The sequence below is a fragment of the Mixophyes fleayi genome, chromosome 3 (assembly GCF_038048845.1).
Source record: "Mixophyes fleayi isolate aMixFle1 chromosome 3, aMixFle1.hap1, whole genome shotgun sequence".
Classification (NCBI taxonomy): domain Eukaryota; kingdom Metazoa; phylum Chordata; class Amphibia; order Anura; family Limnodynastidae; genus Mixophyes; species Mixophyes fleayi.
Genome location: NC_134404.1, coordinates 337230745 through 337254409, shown reverse-complemented (window position 1 = coordinate 337254409; position 23665 = coordinate 337230745). Strand labels below are relative to the sequence as shown.

Here is a 23665-nt window from a genome sequence, read left to right as displayed (position 1 = left end):
CTGTCTGACAACTCAGCAGAGAGCAGATTGGATTCAAAATCCTTGAAGAATTTACACTTTGCATCGATAGGGGCAAATTTCTCCTGGAGCATCGGATCCCGGTCAGTGGGTGTTTGAGCACCCCAAACCTTTGTGCTACCACAGCTACTTACTGGGCCCATACATGGCATTTTTCAGGACTATGGCGAGGGTAACGGGAGCACCCCCAATCATTTAAAATAAGTTTAGTCCTATGTCCTGAAGTTCAGGGATTCTGGGGTCTCACCCAGGTAGTTCTGTTAGTTGGGAGGGCCGGTAAGAGTTTAAATTTGCCTAATGCCTGAATTTACTCTTTAATTCTGTAAGGAGATTAAATAAAGTGTTTTGGTACCCAAAGTAAAACAGACTACATACTTCTATCTTGTACACGATCATGGCACGGTGGCTGTTTATTAATGTTCCGCAGTCACTAAATGGTCGTTCACTCATCCCCCTCTTGATATCCAGAGGTAAATCTTAATTAGGGTAGAAGACTGAGAGATTGCAGCTTCTACACCACAGTAGGAAAAAACATGTTTAATGCTGAAACTGCATCTGGAGGTTCACCCAAAGCATCTATCTGTTCTGCCTAACCCTGGGCCCTATTACCAGAGGAGTCGGTCATTTTAGTTTCCTAGTGTATAGAATATATTACCCCGTTCTCCTTCCCCTTATTACTGGTATGAACAGAAACCAGCATAATGAGATACCAGCTCCACATCCGATTTCGTCACTTATTCTACGAGGAAAAAGGTGTTAAATTAGTCCTTACTATAACAAACTAATGAAATGTGTGTATTACAAACACTAATTGGAAGATACGTGTCTAATATGGCAGAGACGATAGGTGACCTTTACATGTGGAGGAGGTAAACCATCAAATATTAATAAATTAGAGGCTTTTGGGACCTGTGGATGAACATTATCTATATTGCAACCAAAAAGGAAAATAAAACATAGTTACAAAGTAAAAAATGAAAAGGAAAATACAATTGTAAAATGATTAGTATGTTGAATACGTGTAAATATTATCTATTGTAGTTCATTTTATTTGGAAAACGTACCTTGTCCCCTGTTCCTTTCTGCTCTTAAAGGATAACCCCATCGAAAACAAAAATGTTGAGTTGAGTAAGATGAGATTAAATAAAATAAGAATAATGTACTTGCCACAGATTCTCCATTCTGATGTGAGTTCCCCGATGGGGAACTCACGAGGGGGGGCGGGAGACAACACTGATAGGAATTAGGGATCTCCTGCTCGGATCATTCCGGCCATCAGGGGAAGTCCCGGAAAGGGGGGGATCGGAGGTAAGTAAATGTTTCTTGTTTTATTTATCTTCTCTAACGTCACAACTAAATTTTTAGATTGAGGTGGGGTTCTCCTTTTATGGGGTGCCTGACACAAACACTGGAGGCCGCATTTTGGTCCTCGTACCTCAGTGACGTCTTTCGTTCCCAGTGCATTGATAGACTGATTTTTCATGAATATTTGTTCAGCGCACGGAACGGCGGCCTCCAGTGTATGCAGGTGAAATTTGTACACTTTTTAAAAAGTAACAAAAAAAAAAGCAACACCCAAATAAAAATAATTTAGCAAAACCCCATTAATAGATGCCATAAATTAATGCCTAGAATAAAATAGAATGAAATCCTGGATGGTCAAACCACCATCTTGGGCACAGATCCAAATGCGCCACAAATTGGCGCATTTGCACAAAAGTTGCATGCGGCGTCGGGAAAGCGCTTACGTAAATGGTCTTTCCCGAGGGATGTGACTCCTTAGTGGACAGATTAGGCTGCCTCCATTGTGCCTCCGTGACAGGTGCACTTTAAAGCATGTTTTGCTGTTCACTAACACTTCAGGATATTTGGGGTATATGGATCCACTGTATCCAGTATTTATTGCTGCAGTGCTACATCTCTTGCACGGGGCTCCAGTGAGTGTGATATTTGCACGTCTGCTATAAGTGTGCTTAGTTGTGGCAGTGGAGGAAGTGCTACTCGTTCTGCAGCTACCCGATACATAAGTCTAATAGTAAGTAGGGTTTAATTTCCTTCAGCATCGGAGAAGAACTCAAATGTGCATCTCATAGTAATTATTTCTCAGTCATATCTCCTCGTTTGTTCTCTACTTTTGCAGTCTGATCTAACCTTTTCTCCAGGATTTAGCTCTTGTTCCTGCCAACGTACCTTATTGGAAAATTGGTACCCAATAATTGATGCCGTCGATCCACCGAAAACCATTCACTGATGCTCCCGAATTCTGTCCTAGTCTGCCCAAGTCACAACTTTTTTTTTGGGACAAAATCATGTCCCCTTTTGTGTGGAGGAAAAACTTGGCTCTTTTTGGGGATAATCAGAGCTGGTGACTGGCATGTTTTACCCACCACCGGAGATAGAAAATGGACTTTTATCAGAGCGTGTTGCGTTTCTCTAAATAAATGAGTTTTACTGGCCTATGGTAAAATTCAGTAAAGTAAAATACTGTAGAGAAGCTTGAAATAATGATCGTTGATCCCTATAATAAAATGGAGGATCTGTATACGCTTACTTTATTACACCAAAATAAAGGATGACCGGCCGTTATACAGTACGACTTAATATCGCAGCTCTGATGTTTGATGCTGGGCTACACTCGCAGCAGAAGCCTGCAAACAGCTGATAGCTCCTTATCTCCTCCTGCTGTAAGGTTCCCTTAGAACAAGCGGCCTTAGTGATACTCGGTCACCTCAGGTCTTAATGCCGTATTACACCCAATATTGTTGAAATACTATTGTATTGCAGCTCATGGCTCCCAATTGGCTGCCCCATTGGTACTTACAGTCTAAATTTCCTAACACACACACAGAAAGGAAGACTGGTCAATTTTGATAGCTGCCAATTAACCTACTAGTATGTTTTTTGGAGTGTGGGAGAAAACTGGAGCACCCGGAGGAAACCCACGCAATCACGGGGAGAACATACAAACTCCACACAGATAAGGCCATGGTTGGGAATTGAACCCATGACCCCAGTGCTGTGAGGCAGAAGTTCTAACCACTGAGCCACTGTGCGGAGATCAAGGACAGATGGAGTTCAGTCAGGGGTAGATAAAATGCAGAGGTTGGCAACGAACATCCAGATTCAAAAGTAGCACTCGGACAAGATTAAGTTTACCTATCACTGGTATGTTGAGCTTATATAGAACTTTAGACACCAGAAAAGTCAAGCGTGTGTGTTATAAACTTGGACACAGGTGTTTGCACACAACGACTGACCTCTTTGTGCTGCAAAATTCAAGTAATGCAACGTACAAGTTCACACAGCATATCTCCTTTACAAGCCATCAATCCCTTTTTCGCCATGGGGCATTAAAAGTTCTATCGCTAATGGTGATCGCACTGGGACTTCAGGCTGCCAGAGCAATTACCCAGCACATTAACTATTATTCACTTAGTGCTGCTTAAGGAAGTCAGGGGATAAAGTTTAAGAACAACCGTGCAAATTAGCGGTTCTAGAATGTCCAGGAATTTGTAGCACACGTGTGAGCTGTGTGCTTACCGAGCATTGATGCGTGTTCCTGTGAAAGGGTCACATTCCACGTCAGATATCACTATATCAGGGAAGTACACTTCCTAAATGGGATCATTCTGGTGTCAGGTCTGATTTACTGATCTCTCCCCTCTATGGGGTTAATTGGATGAGACAGCGGCTCAGTGGGCATTCCAGCTTTCATGGGGGGGCCCTGTCTAGTGACATTGCGCAGTGTATATGAAAGTGGGTTAGTGCTGCGTATACACTTTGAGCTCAGGATGTATAAAGGTTGATAATCCCATTCTGTCCTGCAGTAAATCCCGGCACTCTGCTTAGTCTTTTGTTATAATAACAGAGGGATTTCATTACCTTTGACTTTGTTTAATAGAGATCAAGCGCTGACATTTTATACTGTTGTATTGTTGGAACCTGCCAGCGAAATACTAACGTAATAGGACGATCCTATAATTACACTTTGCTCTTAGATAAAGGGGAACTATTGTTTTACTTAAATGTGATGTACGAGGTGTTGGATAGACTCCTAGATTTAGGGTAGATTTATCAAACCTTTTAAAAAGGAAAAGTAAAGGTGTTGCCCATAGCAACCAATCAGATTCCAGCTATTTATCTAGTGCAATCTAGAGAATGGTAGTTAGAATCTGATTGGTTGTTATGGGCAACTTCTCTACTTTCTGAAACCCGCAGTTTATTAAATACACCCCTAGATATGGACATTCCGGCAGAGTGGTCAAGTACGTTCATCGCATAGATTATATTGTCCAGGGCTCCTGGCCAATCAGGCGCAGCATACATCACACACTTGTAGACCGGTCTGGTGTAAATTGCCGACCAGTCTTTGCCACCTCAATGAAAGTGGGCAGCACAGTGGCTCGGTGGTTAGCACTTCTGCCTCACAGCACTGGGGTCATGAGTTCGATTCCCGACCATGGCCTTATCTGTGAGGAGTTTGTATGTTCTCCCCGTGTTTGCGTGAGTTTCCCCCGGGTGCTCCGGTTTCCTCCCCCTTTCCAAAAACATACTGGTAGGTTAATTGGCTGCTATCAAAATTGACCTTAGTCTGTCTCTCTCTGTCTGTCTGTATGTATATTAGGGAATTTAGACTGTAAGCTCCAATGGGGCAGGGACTGATGTGAGTGAGTTCTCTGTACAGCGCTGCGGAATTAGTGGCGCTATATAAATAAATAAATGATGATGATGATGATGAAAGTGTTCTTCTTTCTCATGCTCTATGTGACTGCCATGGGATAACCACGACCCAAATAGTACATATAGCATTATACTATAACAGCCTCATTTTATCCAGGATCCTAAAGAGAAAGAGCTAGGTGAAAGGGGGCTTCTCCATGATGTTAAAGCTGCTTAACTAAGGTGGAGAATAAAGGTTTTTTAAAAGCAAAAATACTTTTTTTAAAATAAATAAATAAATAAAACTGTCCAAAAAAGTACTTTATAGAATTTCCAGGAATGTGTAGAACTCTGCAGCTCCCATGGGAGCCGCGTGCTGACCAAGCAGTAATACGCTTTCCTGTAAAAGGGTCGCATTCCATATTAGATATCACTTTATGGAGGGAAACACATTTCCTAAATGATAATTCGTGTGTCGGGCTGATTTACTGATCCCTCCCCTCTCTGTGGGGTTAATTGGATGAGACACCACGGAGGAAGAGAGGGGATGGGGCTCTGTTTAGTGACATTGCACAGTGTAAGCAGAGGTTATTTTCCAGAAGTGGGAACCCCCTTTCATGCTGCATTATCCATAAATCTCATTTCAGTGACCAACTAAAAACAAAACAAACTTACACTGGAGAATGAGAAACGCTGGAGGAAATGGTTTATTTTCAGGTGTTTGTATGTTGACTGGACCAGTTAACGCTTGATGTTATCTTGCTGCGGGACCCCCCAGTGAACAATTACGGACAATAATGCTGCAATCACAGGCGCAAATAAACCTGAACGAGAACAATACAGCTTCCTCTATCGGCAGTAACTGAGTAATGCTACTAAGAAACAAGTATAGACATAAACATCCATTTCTGCCCATCCGTGTTTTACACATGAATCATGTTTCTCATAAACTTTCAGGTACCTGAGGCCTAAATTATCAAGCGACCATGGTTTTTCTTATATTTTTATTTTCTGCATACATTTACGTTATACTGAGATTAAGAGATCATAAAGCAACAGCTATTAATGAGTTTTAGCCGGGATTGTGTGACGCTGCCGAGAGGGGTGTGAGCGGGATGACCAGTCAGAAGCCGCAGTTAGGAGTTTGGCGCTTCTGATTGGTTCTTACGCTCACAAGTCACTCTACCACAAGTTAGATTGGCAGGCTCTGTATTGCAGAGTTCTTCCAATGTGACGGGTCTCCCCAAAAGCTGCCGCCATCTAGCGCTGCGCCTCTCTGCTACTAGTGTGGGCCTTGCCATATAGCGTTCCTATTAAGTCCTCTCTTCTGGGAACACCCGCCGCTGTTGGGTTGTCATAAACAAACTCTAATAGTAGAGTAATACTAAAGACCTATTTCTCATTTGTCACCGTCTTTTTTTTGTATTTGTGTTTACATAATGCTGAGATGTGTGCTTATATACATTAGAAATCTTCTGTTTAACTCTGGTTTATGGAGATAATTTTAGCTAATCAAGCTCTATATCATTATTTTTGTAGTCTGCAGAGGTGATATTGTGTATATGTGCTGGGTACACACTGCAGAAAATTTCTCACAATGCCCTATGAACAATTTTACCAACGACTGAAAGCCCCGATCAGCAGCAAATTCCTGTGTACACGATTTACCTTCAGATCTGTGCTCTTCATCTGTCATAACCATCGGCTGAAAAGATGGATCTATGGACACTGCCCGTCCTGAGTGCGTACACACTGCAGAATTGGAACGAGACCGTTCCATCGTTGAACAAGATTTTTAGTCCATTTATAAAATCAAATGAAGCGATACGATGTGCTGTTGAATGATAATCGATCATCGTTGGAGTGTACACACTAATGTGATATCGTCCTGAACAGTCGTTTATTGTGTGATTGGCCCAATAGTCAGGTGAAAACCCTGTAGTGTGTACCCAGCCTTACACAACATATGATACAGCGTTCCATTGTTACATGTGTGAGCACCTTCCTTCCCCGGTATTATCTGCTGATAACAGGTTTGATCCGGGAGGATTCAAACACTTGTCAGCTGATTAGATTATCCGTGTCCGTATAGGAGGGGGTCACTGGAAAGCCAAAATATATCCTGTCTCTTGTGATCTGTTTACTGTACTCACCATGTGTGTGGCAGATCCCTCCTGCTGTCAGTGATCAGGTGAGATCACCTCCTTGTAACACTGGTATATAATGCTGCTGATGTGTTATTACAGAGAGGCGTCTCTTTATTCGATTGCATGTTTTGTTTTATCTTATTACCTAGGTCAGTGTTGGCTAACCTGTGACACTCCAGGTGTTGTGAAACTACAAGCCCCAGCATGCTTTGCCAATATATAGCAGCTTATTGCAGGAAGGGTATGCTGGGACTTGTAGTTTCACAACACCTGGAGTGTCACAGGTTAGCCAACACTGATCTAGATGAGGGGTAACGAGCGGCTATTTTGAAGGTTGGAGGGCTGCACCTAGATAGATAATAGATGATTAGTATTATGCGGTGCAAATGTTGACTTGAACCACATTAATTAGACTTGAATTATATGGCTCTTTTATGTTACATTTATTTGTCATTGTTTATTACGTTACCTTTCTACTAAGTGTTTGTAACATCACATTGTGCCTTTGTGTCTTGTTTACAGCTGTTTGTCTTGTTTTATTACGTCCTCTTCTATTGTGACAGATAGAGATAGTTAAGGGGCCGTCAGACTTTGTACGATCGCTCTCTGTTGTTTTAAGCAGTTTCTCCATTTCTTAATGATTGTTTTGGCTGTTTTGATTAACATTTCAACGTTTTCTATGACTGTACAGTGAGCAGCCTTTTGGATTTTCCTCTCTTACTCGTCTTTGGTCTTGTTTAAAATGTGTAGGTGTTACAGTTTAACTGGAGACAAAAGCAGAGTTCTAGAAACAAAATACATAACAAGTCTGACCTCCGTGTGGGATTGGCTATTCCAGGGAGACACACGGGGGAGACGCGGTGTGTGTCCGGGGGAGATGTGATATGGATCAATATAGTACTTGTGAGAAATAATGGTCATAGAACAAAGCACCCAACAGTTAGCCAATCAGGAGGGGTCAACCAGTGCTGGAAATCATTGTCATTAGCGTGTATTTGCACCAGCTCCCAGGCTTAAAACTTGAGCTTTCAGTTCCACTAATAAAAAAAAATTAATAAAAAAGTTGATGTGTGTTAAATAGGCTTCCCTCGTTAAAGGCATGGGGGCACATTTATCATTATTCACATAAAGTGAAAAGTAGTTTTCAATCCTTATCGCAATGATAAGGATTGAACTACTTCTCACATTTATGTACAGCCCTGCAGAGAAACAGCAGTTCCGAAAAACTGCTGTTTCTGTGATATAAAAAAAACATACTTACCCCCCTCTTCGGAAGCGCTGTCTCCGGGTCTTCTCCTCACTCTTCAAGTGCGCATGTCCAGTACACAGATCCCCTCTCTGTCTCTGCAACTATCGTTGCAGAGAGAGAGCTGTGAGTGACAGGGAGGGATCATGTGATCCCTCCACACATGCACTGTACAGCTCTGCTCTCCGGCTTCAGCTGTACATTTACATTACAAGTTTCCGAAAAATTAGTTTTTTCGGAACTTGTTAAATGCCGGCCCCCGAGCAGTCACCATATGGTGACTGTTAGAAAAAACGAACTGCAGCGAAAATTAATGGTTTTGGAGATTGAACAGTCGAACGGAGCTGTCATAAATATCAATTGCAGACTTCCTTTACCTAATTACACGGTAAGTGCACGATAGTGCAATACCGTCATTTGTTAAATGTGCCCCATGGTGACGTTATCATACCACCGATGGGGGATACCCCCAGCGATAGCACTGTTACCGCCGGCAATGTATATAATGGGGCATATTCAGTTGGGTTTCCGTTCCACGGTAACGCGCGTTACCGCAGAACCTGCACCGTATTGCCAGTAATATGGTACCTGAATAACATGTATTTTCCTACACAACCCTATGGGGTGCGCATGAAAATCCACGTTTTTGCTGTAATGTGGATTGACTTTGCGGTCCGTTCCGGCGCGTTCCTGCGAACCGGACACCTAATTGAATATACCCCAAATGTATTCAATGTATACGTCAAAGCGATAAAAAATCCCTATTGCCGCCTAAAAACAAAAAGAGTTTTCAGCCTGTCCGTAGTGATAACAGGTTCCAGAGGCTGTTACTCGTTATACTAGTAAGGTTGAAATTGTTAAGAGTTTTGAATAAAAGCCAATTAGGAAACGGAGCTACATAACACAAAGTACATTTGTCACAATCATTATCCAACTAAGGAACTGTCCACCTTCAGACATATTTAACTTCTAGTTATGTTTGTGGCCCCTGGGTATGATATCCAAGGGCCACAAACCCTGATAGATTTATTTATTCAACATCAACAAACAAATCTTCCTGGATTACAAAAAGCATTGGGGAGGGGGGGAGGGCATAAAAACAAAAAGATAAAGCAATGTATTTAACATAACTGCAGGGGTGTATGTACAAGATAATCAAATTATAGTTGCCTGAAGGTGGTGAAATCCATTTAAAAGCATAACCCCGTAAGACTTTGCAGTTCTCCCTGTGCTGGGACATTCTAAAATATGCTTTTAAGCTTTGGTTCCCCTTTAAATATGTATTTTATTTTAAATCTCTCATCTTATTAATGTCGGCAAATAACTAATAATTGGGATATCACAGTTATGTGAAGATCTTTTTCCTAATCCTCTAACTCTGAGAACTTCCTCCCCACAGACCTGTCCTAGCAGAGCTTTGACTTGTATAATAACAACCAACCCCTAATAACTCTATAACCCACGTTGTCGTTCCAGGGTATGATTTTGCGGCCGTGCTGGAATGGTTCGCGGAGAGAGTCGACCGCATCATTCTGCTCTTCGACGCTCACAAGCTGGACATTTCCGACGAGTTCTCGGAAGTTATCAAAGCTCTGAAGAACCACGAAGACAAGATGCGAGTGGTCCTCAACAAGGCCGACCAGATCGAGACCCAGCAGCTGATGAGGGTCTATGGCGCCCTCATGTGGTCGTTGGGAAAGATCGTCAACACCCCGGAGGTGATCAGGGTCTACATCGGATCGTTCTGGTCCCACCCGCTGCTCATCCCCGACAACCGCAAACTGTTCGAGGCCGAGGAGCAGGATCTTTTTAGAGACATTCAAAGCCTTCCGCGCAATGCGGCGCTGAGAAAACTCAACGACTTGATCAAAAGGGCGCGGCTGTCGAAGGTGAGTGAACTGTGTATAGGAATGGAAATCTTCCTGAAGATCTAGACATACAATTCGTGCCATCAATAGCTTGGTGTGGTCTAGCCCATACCTTCGCTGTGCACCCCTCGTCTACACATAGAGGAGGCAGTCAATTCTGGGTGCATCCAAAATTTAGGAGAGCGCAGTTTATCCGTTTCCTAGGAGACCGTGACATCGCTGAGTTACAAAGTGTTACAAAGTATCAGGGGTTTTAATCAATTTGATAGGATGATGGCTCAACCCATAAATCCGGTACAATGGGGAAGGTGTGTCAGCATCATCACTATCATTTATTTATATAGCGCCACTAATTCCGCAGCGCTGTACAGAGAACTCACATCAGTCCCTGTCCCATAGGAGCTTACAGTCTAAATTCCCTAATATACACACACAGACACACACAGACAGACAGACAGACAGACTAGGGTCAATTTAATAGCAGCCAATTAACCTACCAGTATGTTTTTGGAGTGTGGGAGGAAACCGGAGCACCCGGAGGAAACCCACGCAAAAACGGGGAGAACATACAAACTCCTCACAGATAAGGCCATGGTCGGGAATTGAACTCATGACCCCAGTGCTGTAATGCAGATGTGCTAACCACTGAGCCACTGTGCTGCCCAAGTGTCCGGAACTGTACTGAGAGAAGGGGACTTTTGTAAAAATACATTAAAATAAATAATTTCAGTGCATTGAGACATCCAGAAATAAAGACAGGGTTAATGTGGCTTTCTAGAAAGTGACTTTCAATGAGTTTAGAGTTTAAAATATAAATAGTAAGGAAGTAAAAACTCATCTATTTTAAAGCCCAGTCTGAGTACTTGAAGCTATTCGTATTGAGCCGTAATTCACGTCTGGTATTTCCTGTGTATGCTGTGAATTTCTATCCTTTATAATACGTTCCTGGGGTTGAACAGTCAAAGGACATCATACAATGCTCTTCTTGCATCAAAAATGAATTAACAGTTGGAAAATACATCATAAAAAATGATTTTATGAGGAGCTGGCATCATAGATTTGCTGGGACACTTAAACAACGCCCCCTTCTTGGTAAAAAGGTTAGATTGGCCTATTTTGGCCATAGACAAATTGGAAGCATATTGGTTAATTTGGAGGTCTTGCTGAATGATCAGATCATTGAATTTGTGTTTAATCCACGCATGCTGTTTCCATCAAAACATTTAGATGTATATTTACTAAACTGCAGGTTCGAAAAAGTGGAGATGTTGCCTATAGCAACCAATCAGATTCTAGCTGTCATTTTGTAGAATGTACTAAATAAATGATAACTAGAATCTGGTTGGTTGCTATAGGCAACATCTTCACTTTTTCAAACCCACAGTTTAGTAAATATACTCCTTAATCTCTCAAGATTTATACTATATAATAAATAATATATGATATAAATAATGTATGATTAATACACTTCATTGCAGTATGGGTGGATGAACTTCAAAATATGTTTTCCAGCTATATACCAGGGACGATGTACCCACTAAACTCTGTTGGGTGGGATCCCGTTTGCTAGGAAAGTTTTACGGCAAAGTTTTACTTACTTCCAACTCACCTGTCACTTAATACAATCAAACCTCCCCCTGATGTTTTCATATCCTCACCACATCAACGTAGACAGGAGTATTGCAGGAAAAGAGACTTGTTTATGGGTCCGTTTAAGTTTATGATCCTGTAACGTCTGGTTTCACTTTTCTGTAATATTGACACAGATCGTTTATTCCAATCTGTTATCTGCGTGAGTTTCAGGTGACACAAAGCTGTGAGATAAAACTGGTGAACACGATTAATATGCTTTATGTGGTTGCTAGTTTTTTTTATCTTCTTAAGTAAATAAATAGTGGTTCTGGTTCACTTTAGGCCACTTTTATATGTTATTTTAACGCTAGTAAAATCATGTAAACAGATATAAGAGAAACCACCAGCATTGACACTTGCAGTCAGAAATGTTTGGTTGTAGATCTGTATTTTGGATCCTGCGTGCTCCATTTATTACATCCTACAGTGGAAGGAACAGGGTCCCCCGCAGCACAGAGTATATCAGGAGATGAGTGATGTGTTAGTGAGGACAGGGCTGCATGTGACAGGGACAGTGACATGATGTGAGGAGGGGAATGGAGGCAGCAGGAAGCCACAGACTGAGAGTTATATAGTGGGAGGAGCAGGGTCCCCCAGCAGCACAGAGTATATCAGGAGATGAGTGATGTGTTAGTGAGGACAGGGCTGCATGTGACAGGGACAGTGACATGATGTGAGGAGGGGAATGGAGGCAGCAGGAAGCCACAGACTGAGAGTTATATAGTGGAAGGAGCAGGGTTCCCTAGCAGCACAGAGTATATCAGGAGATGAGTGATGTGTTAGTGAGGACAGGGCTGCATGTGACAAGGAGCTCAAGTTAAAACAACCTTTAATATAATAATGACTGCATATGTAAGTAACTTCCTGCTCCTCTTTGTAGTGTTGATGTGAAGCTCCTGACTGACTAATGTGGGCAGATTGCCTCTATACATGTAACCATATAGCTCCCAACTGTCCCGATTTTCAGGTCTCTATCCTAGCCGCAGATATCTTTTGTCCCTCAGGCCTGCAAGTTGGGAGGTTACCTGACAAAAACAAGAAGCCGGTTGCTATTGGTTACAGAACCTTTTTAGCACCGTTACCTGTGGACCAGTTTTAATAAATGACCCTTATTTTTGCTAGAATAAATTTTTTACTCATGAATTGCACCTTTAAATCAGAGCCCGCTGTCTTACTGTCCCCCCCCAGGTCCACGCGTACATCATCAGCTCCCTGAAGAAGGAGATGCCGGCCGTCTTTGGCAAAGACAATAAGAAAAAGGAACTGATCGCCAGTTTGGGGGAGATTTATTCCCGAATTGAACGAGAACACCAGATCTCTCCAGGAGATTTCCCCAACCTGAAGAAGATGCAGGTAAAGTAAACAGACATAGGAGAGCCTTGTCCTCCTCACGAGGGGGGATATATAGATCCTTTTATATTTTTTGAGTAAAGTTTTTTTAATGTTTTTTGTTTGTGGATTTTGTTTTGTTTTTGGGGTTTTTTTTAAGCTACTCTACCCTCCATAAACCCCCAAATAGTTTCGGTGTGCCTTGTTATTCCGCTGCTCAATGTCGTGAATGAAATTATACCATTCTCGCCACATACACAAACTGGTATAGATACTTGTATTAGTTTAATTACAGACGCAAAATTATGGTTGTATGTGTGTATTAAGTTACATGCGCCCCTTAATCTAGTGTATCGATGGGTTCATCACAAAGATGCTGCCATTTCCTTCAGCACTTCACAAAATTACTCTCGCTTATGGGACACACAAATACGCATCTTAAAAGGCATCTCTTAAGGATACGAGTAAATAAAAGTTGGACGTATCCAGTGGTGGGATTCAAATAACGAACGACCGGTTCTCTGCCCTAATGACTTTTTTAAGTATACAAAAAGATATCCATATCAAGAGGCGGTTATCTAGTCAAACCCAGGTCTGTGTGTGTGTATAAAAGATTTCCCACTCTAAATCAGTCAGAGAATTAACTTTTGTTTAAAATAAATCTTCTACATTTTACTGCCCCTCTGTCACTTTATAAATCCGCGAGCCCCCTTTCCTGCGTTAATGAATTGTGTTGTGTATTCTGCGTGACAAGCCATATTGCGCACATGTACAATGACAGCTTTTTCAGTGGGGAATTACAGGCATTTTAATATATCTATGCCGTGCTTATAATATATACAAAAAACTAGGAATTCATAACATACATTTATATTGTACAGTAAAGGCTATAAATTCTGACACTTATATTCTATAAACAACAGCGGCCCACGGGGACTGCAGTGAGTGAATGACCGGTAGTGCTCGCTATCACCATCTACTGGCCACAACTGGAACTACAACAAGAGTAATATGTATATACAAATTAACCTGTGCATGATACTCATGCATTCTAGTCAAATCAAGCTACTTAAGGTGTTAAAAAGGTTCTTGTCATGCATTTGGGGCTAGGCCAGGCCTCCTCATGGGAAGAGCGTTACTTCCCGACGCAAGCGCCCTTTTTTAACGTGGTTTTGTCCACATGTCACCACCTCATCATTCTTCTCCATCACCTCCTCCTTCATCTTCATCGCCACATCCTTAATCTCCATCGTCTTGCTGTTCTAAAACCTCTCGATACACAACGTTTCTGCTAAACACCTTATCGCTGTGCTCAATCAGTCTTCCTTGAAGGGCAGTATTCATAACCTGCACTTTCACATCACTGCTTCTCCGTACTCGTGAAAATGCGACATACAATTGTCTATGACCAAAGACAGGCTCTGGTAAATAAATACCCACACGGTCAAGTGTTTGACCCTGTGACTTGTTAATGGTCATAGCAAATGCCGCCTTCAAAGGGAACTGCCGCCGTCTTAGCTTAAACGGCAGTCCTGTTTCGTATGGACATAAGTCAATCCGAGTTATCATCACCTTTACTACCCCTCCCACGGGGGGAAGGGGGGATGATGGAAGTTAACTGACTTCACTATTATAATTTTTTGGTCAAATAATGTCAGTATACCAAATTTCAGGTCAATTGGATGAGCCCTGTCTGAGAATATAGTTTTTTCCACACACTAACACATGCCGCTAGGCTTATATATATGTATGTATATATATTTTCATGATTCCTAGTTTAGTTTTGTTGCTGTGTTGATCTCAGTTGTAAAGAGCTACTGAATATGCTGGTGCTATGTAAATAAATCTTAATAATAATAATAATTATATGACTTGTCCAGGGTCACAATAAGCTAACGGTGGGATTCAAACCATGCTTTCTAAGCCTCCGTTAGCAGCTAACCTGCTCCATCATTGTTTATTTATATAGCGCCACCAATTCCGCAGCGCTGTATAGAGAGTATTTGCCATTTGCATCACTCCCTGCCCCAATGGAGCTTACAGTCTAAATTCTCTAACACACACAGACTTTTGGAGTGTGGGAGGAAACCGCAGCACCCGGAGGAAACCCACGCAAACACGGGGAGAACATACTAACTTCACATAGATAAGGCCATGGTCGGGAGTCAAACTCGCGACCCCAGCGCTGTGAGGGAGAAGTGCTAACCACTGAGCCACCATGCTGCCCATCCTTAGTTCCTATCAACATATGAAGAGCTAAAAAAATTGGATTATTATTTCAATTATCTAAAATGTCCTCAATTTATTTATGCTAAAAATCTGTTTTGGTAGGTAAGAGTGAAAGCAAAGTATTCCTGTCTAGGCCTAATTTATATAATTTGGTGTCAGTTTGGCTTTATGTACTCAATAAGTAAGCCCCGTCTTGCTTTGCATCACACAGTTTGTTCCGTGGCAGAATGTGTATATAGTATCAGTACAGATAGAACACATCTAACCTGTGCCCCATCTCGTACTAACCACTTGTTTGTCTTTACTTCAGGACCTTTTACAAGCCCAAGATTTCAACAAGTTTCAGCCCTTGAAGTGCAAGCTCTTGGAGACGGTGGACGAGATGCTGGCACATGACATCGCTCACTTAATGGTACTGGTTAGACACGAAGAAACCCAGAAACCAGTCCAAATGGTGAAAGGAGGCGCCTTTGAGGGCACCCTGAATGGCCCCTTTGGACACGGTTATGGGGAAGGGGCTGGAGAAGGCATCGATGACGCCGATTGGGTAGTGGGTAGAGATAAACCCATGTATGACGAGATCTTCTACACGCTGTCTCCCGTCAACGGCAAAATTACCGGTGCCAACGCCAAACGGGAGATGGTGAAGTCCAAGCTGCCCAACACAGTCCTTGGGAAGATCTGGAAACTGGCCGACATAGACAAAGACGGTTTGCTGGACGATGAGGAGTTTGCTTTAGCCAATCACCTCATTAAGGTTAAATTAGAAGGTCACGAGCTTCCCAACGACCTCCCTTGTCATCTCCTTCCACCCTCCAAACGAAAGATGGCCGAATAGATCAAACAAATCGTTGGAACGACGGAGGAGTTTAAGCTACTACGGTGACGTAAGCCGGCTGTGGCATATTGAGTGATAGAAATATTCCTACATCGAGATGCTAAATACGATTTTGAGCTTTTATTAACAAAGTAACCAGAAGCTAATTCAGTTTTCATTTGTGCTGATATTTACTAAAGAAGAAAGAGAGATTGAAGAGAGACCTTGGAAAGATACAAGACGTGTATCGTGCTTCTATATTCCTATTGCTTTACGAATACCTCAATGTATTGTTACCCTATAATGTGTTATGCCAATAAGTCTGTCGCCTTTAAAATTGTTTTATCTCGTTTAGAAACGTGTGTTTAACAGTCTGTGAAATCCCTGAAGTACGTCTTCAGATCTTTTAAAGATATTTTAGATTATTGTCCCTTTTTTTTTTTCCCCCTTTGTTGAGTAGTATTGATTAATTTGTGAGGAATGTGAAACGATACCGAAGAACGAGATAATACTTTGAAGTCTAAAGATTGATACGTGTGAAAAAGTCTTAAAATCCGAGTTTACGATGTGAATTGACAGAGGTGTAATCGGGTTCCTATGTAAGTGTACTATGGGATTTAATGGAGTGTTTGACACATTATTAGACAAAAACATTGTTCCGCTAGAGTTGGATAATGAATCATTGTCTTAAATTACACTACTTATCCTGTATAGAGCTTACTGTGTATGTGTATATCGTAGAGGCAGCCGTTTTGTAAACTGAACCAAAATTCATGAGAGGGCAGCTTAGGAATTCATTAGTTCCCAGTGATGTCATGGAGGCATGAGGCACTTCACGCCTCATCCCTCATTGACGTGGAACGATATTCATGTATTGATAAGCTGCCTTTTTTTTTTTTTTTTTTTTTTTTTTTTTTTTGTGCGAAATGTCAATTTATTCTGCAAAATTGCTGCCTCCAGTTTGGATGACTGTCCGTTGTATCCTGGTATTAGAGGGGTTTATAAACCATAGTTGTTCAGACAAGGCTGAGCAAGAATAGACAGCACAAGGATTGTGCAAATACGGTATTTTCATCTGCTAAGTATATAACTTATTTTATAAATATATGCTTCAAAACAACGCGCCCCGTGTGTTTTATTGTAGATCCATATGTCATTCACCTTCATCATTCCCAGTATAATGGTCATTCCCTTTACTGAACTTGTTTGTGATGATATGTGATCTGTAGGACGTATTATCATGTGCTAGATGCTGTCCAATGGCAGTTTTGCAGACTTTGTACCTCCTTTTATGATGCGCAACACAGCAGAATGGTAACATAATTGGGGCAGGAGATTTCTACAAAGCGAATCTGTTTGCAGAATTAGATGGTAGTACTTGCAGAGAAGACCTTTGCACCAGCCAATGGGAGGACTTGGGCGGCTCAGGGGCAAAATCAAGATTTCCTTTTCGGTGGTGAGATTACTCCAATGAGATTTCTTGCTTTACGGAAAGGCTCGCGGCCATTTACGCCCTGCAAAAACGCTAGAATTTTGTACCACATCTGAGATGGCCGAGACCAGGGGGTGAATCTATTAAGTGCCGATTTCTGCAATCACAGGAAATCAACGAGTTTGCAGTGAAAATTTAAAGCGGCAATAGCTTAAAAGGCAAAAAAATGCCTTTAGAGACACTGCCGCTTTAGATTTTCACTGCAAACTTGTCGATTTCCAGCGACTTGCAGAATCGACACTTAAAAAATTAACCCCCTTCCCCCGGCCTCTCCCAGGATTTCTGATTTTTGCTCCTTCCTGCTGTACAGAGAAGAACATTTTTGGGTGCATTTTTAATAGTAAAAATGGTCCCCATGTCCCCTCTCTCATGATTATTATAAGCCCGAGGCTACAACAACCAGGGGTGGAAGAGACAGAAAGAAAAGTTGATTTTAATGAAAGGTTGAGGGTGTACTTTGACAGAGCGACTCTCTATCTCTTCCCGGCTCCTCACACCCCAAGGTTACACCGCTAGAGATTCCAGCTGGCGGAGTGGTCTCTGGAGACTGAAGAATAGAGCGGCACCTTAGTGTGTAGTAAGTGATCCTAGTTGGAGGCACTTGGGCCTAACACAAACAGAAGTAGGAAGTGACGCACAGATACAGTGGTCTATGTCAGAGTCCTTGGCATAAGGTCATTGTTGTTCCAGGGCATAAGAAACATCATTCATCTGTCCTGAGATATAAAAGGAAACGGAATCCAGAAAGTAAAGTAAGTGACGTCATCCGGAGAACAGGGAGCAAAGCTGTAGTAAGTGACGGAGAAGAGATTTATGTGGAGTGTCGGCAGAGGCAGTAGGAACACACACAACACAGAGCTTAGTGGCAGCTCACTATCCACCCATGAATAGAACCAGTAGGATAGTGTGTAGTACCGGCGGATGGTGTGATTCCATGACAACCCGCTAAGTGCACTCCAACCAGTGGGTGTTAAACATCATCCTTCAGGGTGACTGGAAGAAGATACTTTCACCACCAGAAATATATCACTGTCCTATTTCTTCATTAGCTTCAAAAATACTGGGCCTGATTCATTAAGGAAAGTAAAGCAAAAAATAAAAAAAAAAAAATGACTAACTTTGCACCTTGGCAAAACCATGTTACATTGGAGGCGGAGCTACATTTGAAATGTGATGGCAGATTTATATTTGGCGTAGGGCATGTCCTTGTTCAACTTTAAATTTTTGTGTAAAAGCCATCAAGTATTTGTGTGCTACATGAAAAAACAGCCAGTATTTATCTTATGTGAAAAATAATAATTAATTTGCACCCCTTGCATTGTAACATGGTTTTGTCCAGGAGAAAACTTACTCTTTTTTTTGTATTGCTTTCCTTAATGAATCAGGCCCATTATCCTTAAAAACTCTTATAACATGTATTATGTATTAAACATTCTGGCAGATCTGCTTGAAGATGATTTGGGTTGGTTTATGTTGAGTGCAGTTTGGTTTAATTTCTAAGTACGATCCACCAGATGAACAGGCGTTCCTCCACCATCTGCCAATCACAAGCCCCCTCCATAGAATTTTCATGGTGTGTTATGAAAGGCTGGACCAGTTATTACACCACACAAACACTTAGCATATGCTCCAGGTTCTGGTGTCGTACTCCTAGGGGAAGTAGCAGTAGCCACTAGCCCAGGGACTTGAGGTCCAGCCATACCACCCATAAACTCAGTACTGCTTTTAATGCTCGAGACAGCGGGAATTCTGCCCACAGGATGGATGCCTCCTCTGCATTTTAGTGACGGTCATTTTTAACTTGCAACAGATGAAGTTTTCAGCTGATTTTGTTTTTACACATCGTGTGTCAACTGAGTGTAAATAAACAATTATTGTACAATACATATAAATCGTGGACTATTGCTTTTTTCCGAAAGACAATACACATCTAACCGCTGAGTCTGCCGACCTCATAACTAATCTGAGAATAGTGGAATTTATTGTGAAAAAGTCACTGAGAGGTTAATGGGATTTTCTATAACGAACGAAACAATTCTATCATCACCATTTATTTATATAGCGCCACTAATTCCGCAGCGCTGTACAGAGAACTCACATCAGTTCCTGCCCCATTGGGGCTTAGAATCTAAATACCCTAACACACACACAGACAGACTAAGGTCAATTTGTTAGCAGCCAATTAACCTACTAGTATGTTTTTGGAGTGTGGTAGAAAACCAGAGCACCCGGAGGAAACCCACGCAAACATGGGTAGAACATACAAACTCCACACAGATAAGGCCATGGTCGGGAATTGAACTCATGACCCCAGCGCTGTGAGGCAGCAGTGCTAACCACTGAGCTACTGTGCTGCCCAATTCTAGTTCTTTATCATGCTAAGCAAAATCTTTGGCACCCGCACCCCCCAAGAAAAGGTGTCCTGCAGACATCATACCTTCTAGTGATATCTCTGGTTCCTGATGAATCCATACGTTGCAACCTCATGAACCTTTGTCCAGCCGACAAAATGTCCGCTTGCGCTGTGTGTGGATGGTGGATAATCACATTCTGTGAAAAGATTGGGGTTTGCAGAGGAACAAGCACATATATTCTTCCTTATTTAACTGTAAGTCTAAGGAAAATGGAACATGAGATACTAGAAGGAAATGGGTAACAATCTAGTTACTGTTAGGAACCCCTCCAGCCGGCACAACACAACCCGGAGTCTACTCTGCCAGTCAGGTGTTCACTGGAGCCCCTGATGGTGGGGACAGACTGGGCTGCAGACTGACAGAGGGTCGTGAAGTGTGTACCGGCTGGGGAGAACCCAGGCAAGAAGAGTCAGGTCCACGCAGAGGTCAAAAGGTAGGCAGCAGGTAACAGAAACGATGAGCAAGCTGAGGTCAGAGGTCACAGGCAAAGTAGCAGAACGGGTAAACGAGCCAAGGATCAGGGTCACAGGAAACACCAGCGAAGTCAAATACGAAGCCAAGGGTCATACACGGGAAGTCAAAACGTAGATACAGGAACAGGAACTGGAGCAAGCAGGTCAGCAGACTGGAGCACAGAAGCTATAACCGGCAATGAGGCAGCAGACCTCATTGCCTTAAATACAACCCACAACCAATCAGAACCTGCCCCTAGACAAGGCCACACTTGTAGGCTAATTGCCAGCACCTAGCAAGACCAATCAGGGCTTAGCACTGAAATCCACACCTGCAGGCTAATGCCTGCTAATTCAGCCACAGGCTAAATCTGCCTGATTGTCCCTAGAGCGCATGCGCGCCTGGCTGCCAGGACACGGCGCTGAGGAAGCGTCCGACCGTTGCCTTGGCAACGGTCGGGAGTTGGAAGGAAATGACGTCCCGGTCGTCATGGTGAGGGCCGGGACGTTGGGACCTACAGGAAGCGAGCCGCGGCGGCTGTGAGTACCGCCGCGGCTCGTGACAGTTACCAAAAAAATTAAAATTTTAAATTAAATTGATAACGAAGTTCGGGCAACACATCTTTTCACGCTTAATAGATTGGAGTTTCTTCCTAATGTACACATCATCATCATACAATGTGCAATATGGAGAGTCCAAAATAGTCACTTTTTCTGGAAAATACAGTGGGAGCATGAACGGTATTAAACCCATAGGGAGATTTTCAAGGGAGCCTCTTGGTTTACGTGAATGGCTGAAGCTAAGGGGATAGATTTACTAAACCTTGTAAAATGCCAATCCGAATCTAGCTCTCATTTTGTAGAATGTTCTAGATAAATGAGAGGTAGATTCTGATTGGTTGCTATGGGCAACACCTCCAATTTTCAGTTTTACTTGGTTTAGTAAATCCAACCCTTTGAGTCCGTCAGTCACATAGTTATAGTTAAGGAAGTTTTACAAAAACTGGTGCAGAGGAAACCGGTTCTGTCGTCCAACATTTTGCTTTTCGTTTTCTAGTCCGTACCAGAACAATGTGCGAATTTTACAGCTGGCTTCTCAGTGCACCAATTCTCATACATTTCCTTTAATGTTCACATGTAAAGAATGATGAGCATGACTGTTGTTGACTAAAGCGTTATCTACCATTCACCGTTACTTATGGCAGAAACAGTTCCAACTTTATCCATGAATTTTATTTTATTTTTGACTGATTTCTGTTTGCATTTAATTGTAATGTAAAGATACCAAATAAAGTCTGACAAATATGTTGGTTTTGAAACCATTCTTCAGATTTGACATTTTATTATTTATATTGATTGCTTGTCGGGCTTTGCAGTGTGTAAAACGTGTTATATTTGCTTAAATATTAGAATGTTAGAATTATAGGGTGTTTTTTTTGCTTTTTTTTTTAGGATACCGGCAGACACGGGCTGGCAGAGTTCAGCCCAGGGGGGCGCCCAGGCGGCCGCATCACATGACACGTGATGCGGCCACGTCCAATGGCCTCCCAGCCGGCCCGAACAGCAGTGAGAATGAGCGGCCCGAGGGACCGATGCCCCCCTGCCCCCCGGGCCAGCCCGCCCCTGGATACCGGGACCTAATTGGTGTTTTAAAATAATGATATTTTTATTTTAAGCATTGCTGTTGTAGGATACATCTACGTCTGATGATAAATAACTTGGGCAGAATTGCCTCTTAAGGGTCAGAGCACATTGCAGTCAGGAACTGCAGCAATTATTTTAGATAAATATTAGATTTGCAGCAATTTAGATGAAGTTACTGACATATGTATGGCCTAAACGTATTAACCAGGTAAAGACATATAAATCATGATCTCACATTATTTGCAATCTGTTCTCTATAAAACAGCCTTCATCATCATCACCATTTAATTTATATAGCGCCACTGATTCCGCAGCGCTGTACAGAGAACTCACTCACATCAGTCCCTGCCCCATTGGAGCTTGCAGTCTAAATTCCCTTCAGTACACAATAAATTCCCCTATTACATGATAACTACTAGAGATGATTATAATACACTTATAATACTAAGAACATGAACTGAGAATTGCTCCGAACATACAGAACAAGCGCAGAGGTACTGCTCGGATCTCCATAAGTTCAGAAGAAAGATGGTTACCAAGAATTGAATACTGAAATAAACATTGTGTGTTTGTCTATACGTGCCGAATAAGGGCAGATCGTGAGAACGGCGTCCATCATATAAAAGGAGAAACAATTGTACTGCACGGTTGTCATTGTATTCAGAATAACATGAGGAACTGAGAATTGCATGTAGGATACAGAACAAGCAACAGCCATCATTACAATAAAGGCAGTAAGTGGACTGTAATATTGATCTTATTTCAAGCAGGTGATAAATTACAAAAAGCATTTTGCAGCGATAATTTTTTGTAGCTAATGGCTATACCCCACTGTATGTAATGGAGACGATCCTTCAAACTATACCATCTGTCAGTGGTAAAGTTTGACGGACAGTGGCTCAGTGGTTAGCACTTCTGCCTCACAGCGCTGGGGTCATGAGTTCAGTTCCCAACCATGGCCTTATCTGTGAGAAGTTTGTATGTTCTCCCCGTGTTTGCGTGGGTTTCCTCCGGGTGCTCCGGTTTCCTCCCACACTCCAAAAACATACTGGTAGGTTAACTGGCTGCTATTAGATTGCCCTTAGTCTCTCTCGGTTTGTGTATGTTAGGGGATTTAGACTGTAAGCTCCAATGGGCCAGGGGTTGATCTGAATGAGTTCTCTGTACAGCGCTGCGGAATCAGTGGCGCTATATAAATAAATGATGATGATGATGATGACGTTCTATAAGAGACACACGATACTCATGGACTAGCTGTGTCTTGTATGTGCTTCATACAGTATGTGGAGTCTGAGCCGCCAAGAGGGATTTGGGGCCCTGGTACAGGGACTTTCTGGGCCCCCCACAAACACATAGCAGGAAAAGGTATATGCATCGCCGTACACTGGTGGCACTATTGAAGGGGGCGTGGTCACATAGTGGTGGGAGCGTGACCAACATGGGCTGTGGCTGCGCCTCTTTACACATGACATTATGGGGGGAATTCAATTAGCCACAAAGTGTCTCTGGAACATCTATGAGACACTTCACCGCAGAGATTTTGACAGAAATCGACGCTCATTTTTGAGTGGAGGTTTCTACCGTAATTGCCGGCCATGTGCGAAGCGTGATATCCATACACCACATCGCTGGCAATTATACTCCCCCCATTGTGTATTAAAATGGTGTTATTCTCACCTACCTGTTATTGCAACTTACACAACGTCACCCGCTGGACA

At 42.4% G+C, this 23665-nt stretch overlaps 1 protein-coding gene across 1 annotated transcript in view; it reads left to right on the top strand.

The window, feature by feature from the left end:
* The window catches only part of EHD3 (EH domain containing 3), a 46209-nt gene extending 29144 nt beyond the window's left edge, over positions 1 to 17065 (top strand). Inside the window, exons 4-6 of the mRNA XM_075204364.1 lie at positions 9547 to 9959; positions 12759 to 12923; positions 15439 to 17065. Coding sequence (XP_075060465.1) covers positions 9547 to 9959; positions 12759 to 12923; positions 15439 to 15966 — 1106 coding nt within the window. The 3' untranslated portion in view covers positions 15967 to 17065. The remainder of the gene's footprint in view (positions 1 to 9546; positions 9960 to 12758; positions 12924 to 15438) is intronic.
* Positions 17066 to 23665: the final 6600 nt, after the last annotated feature.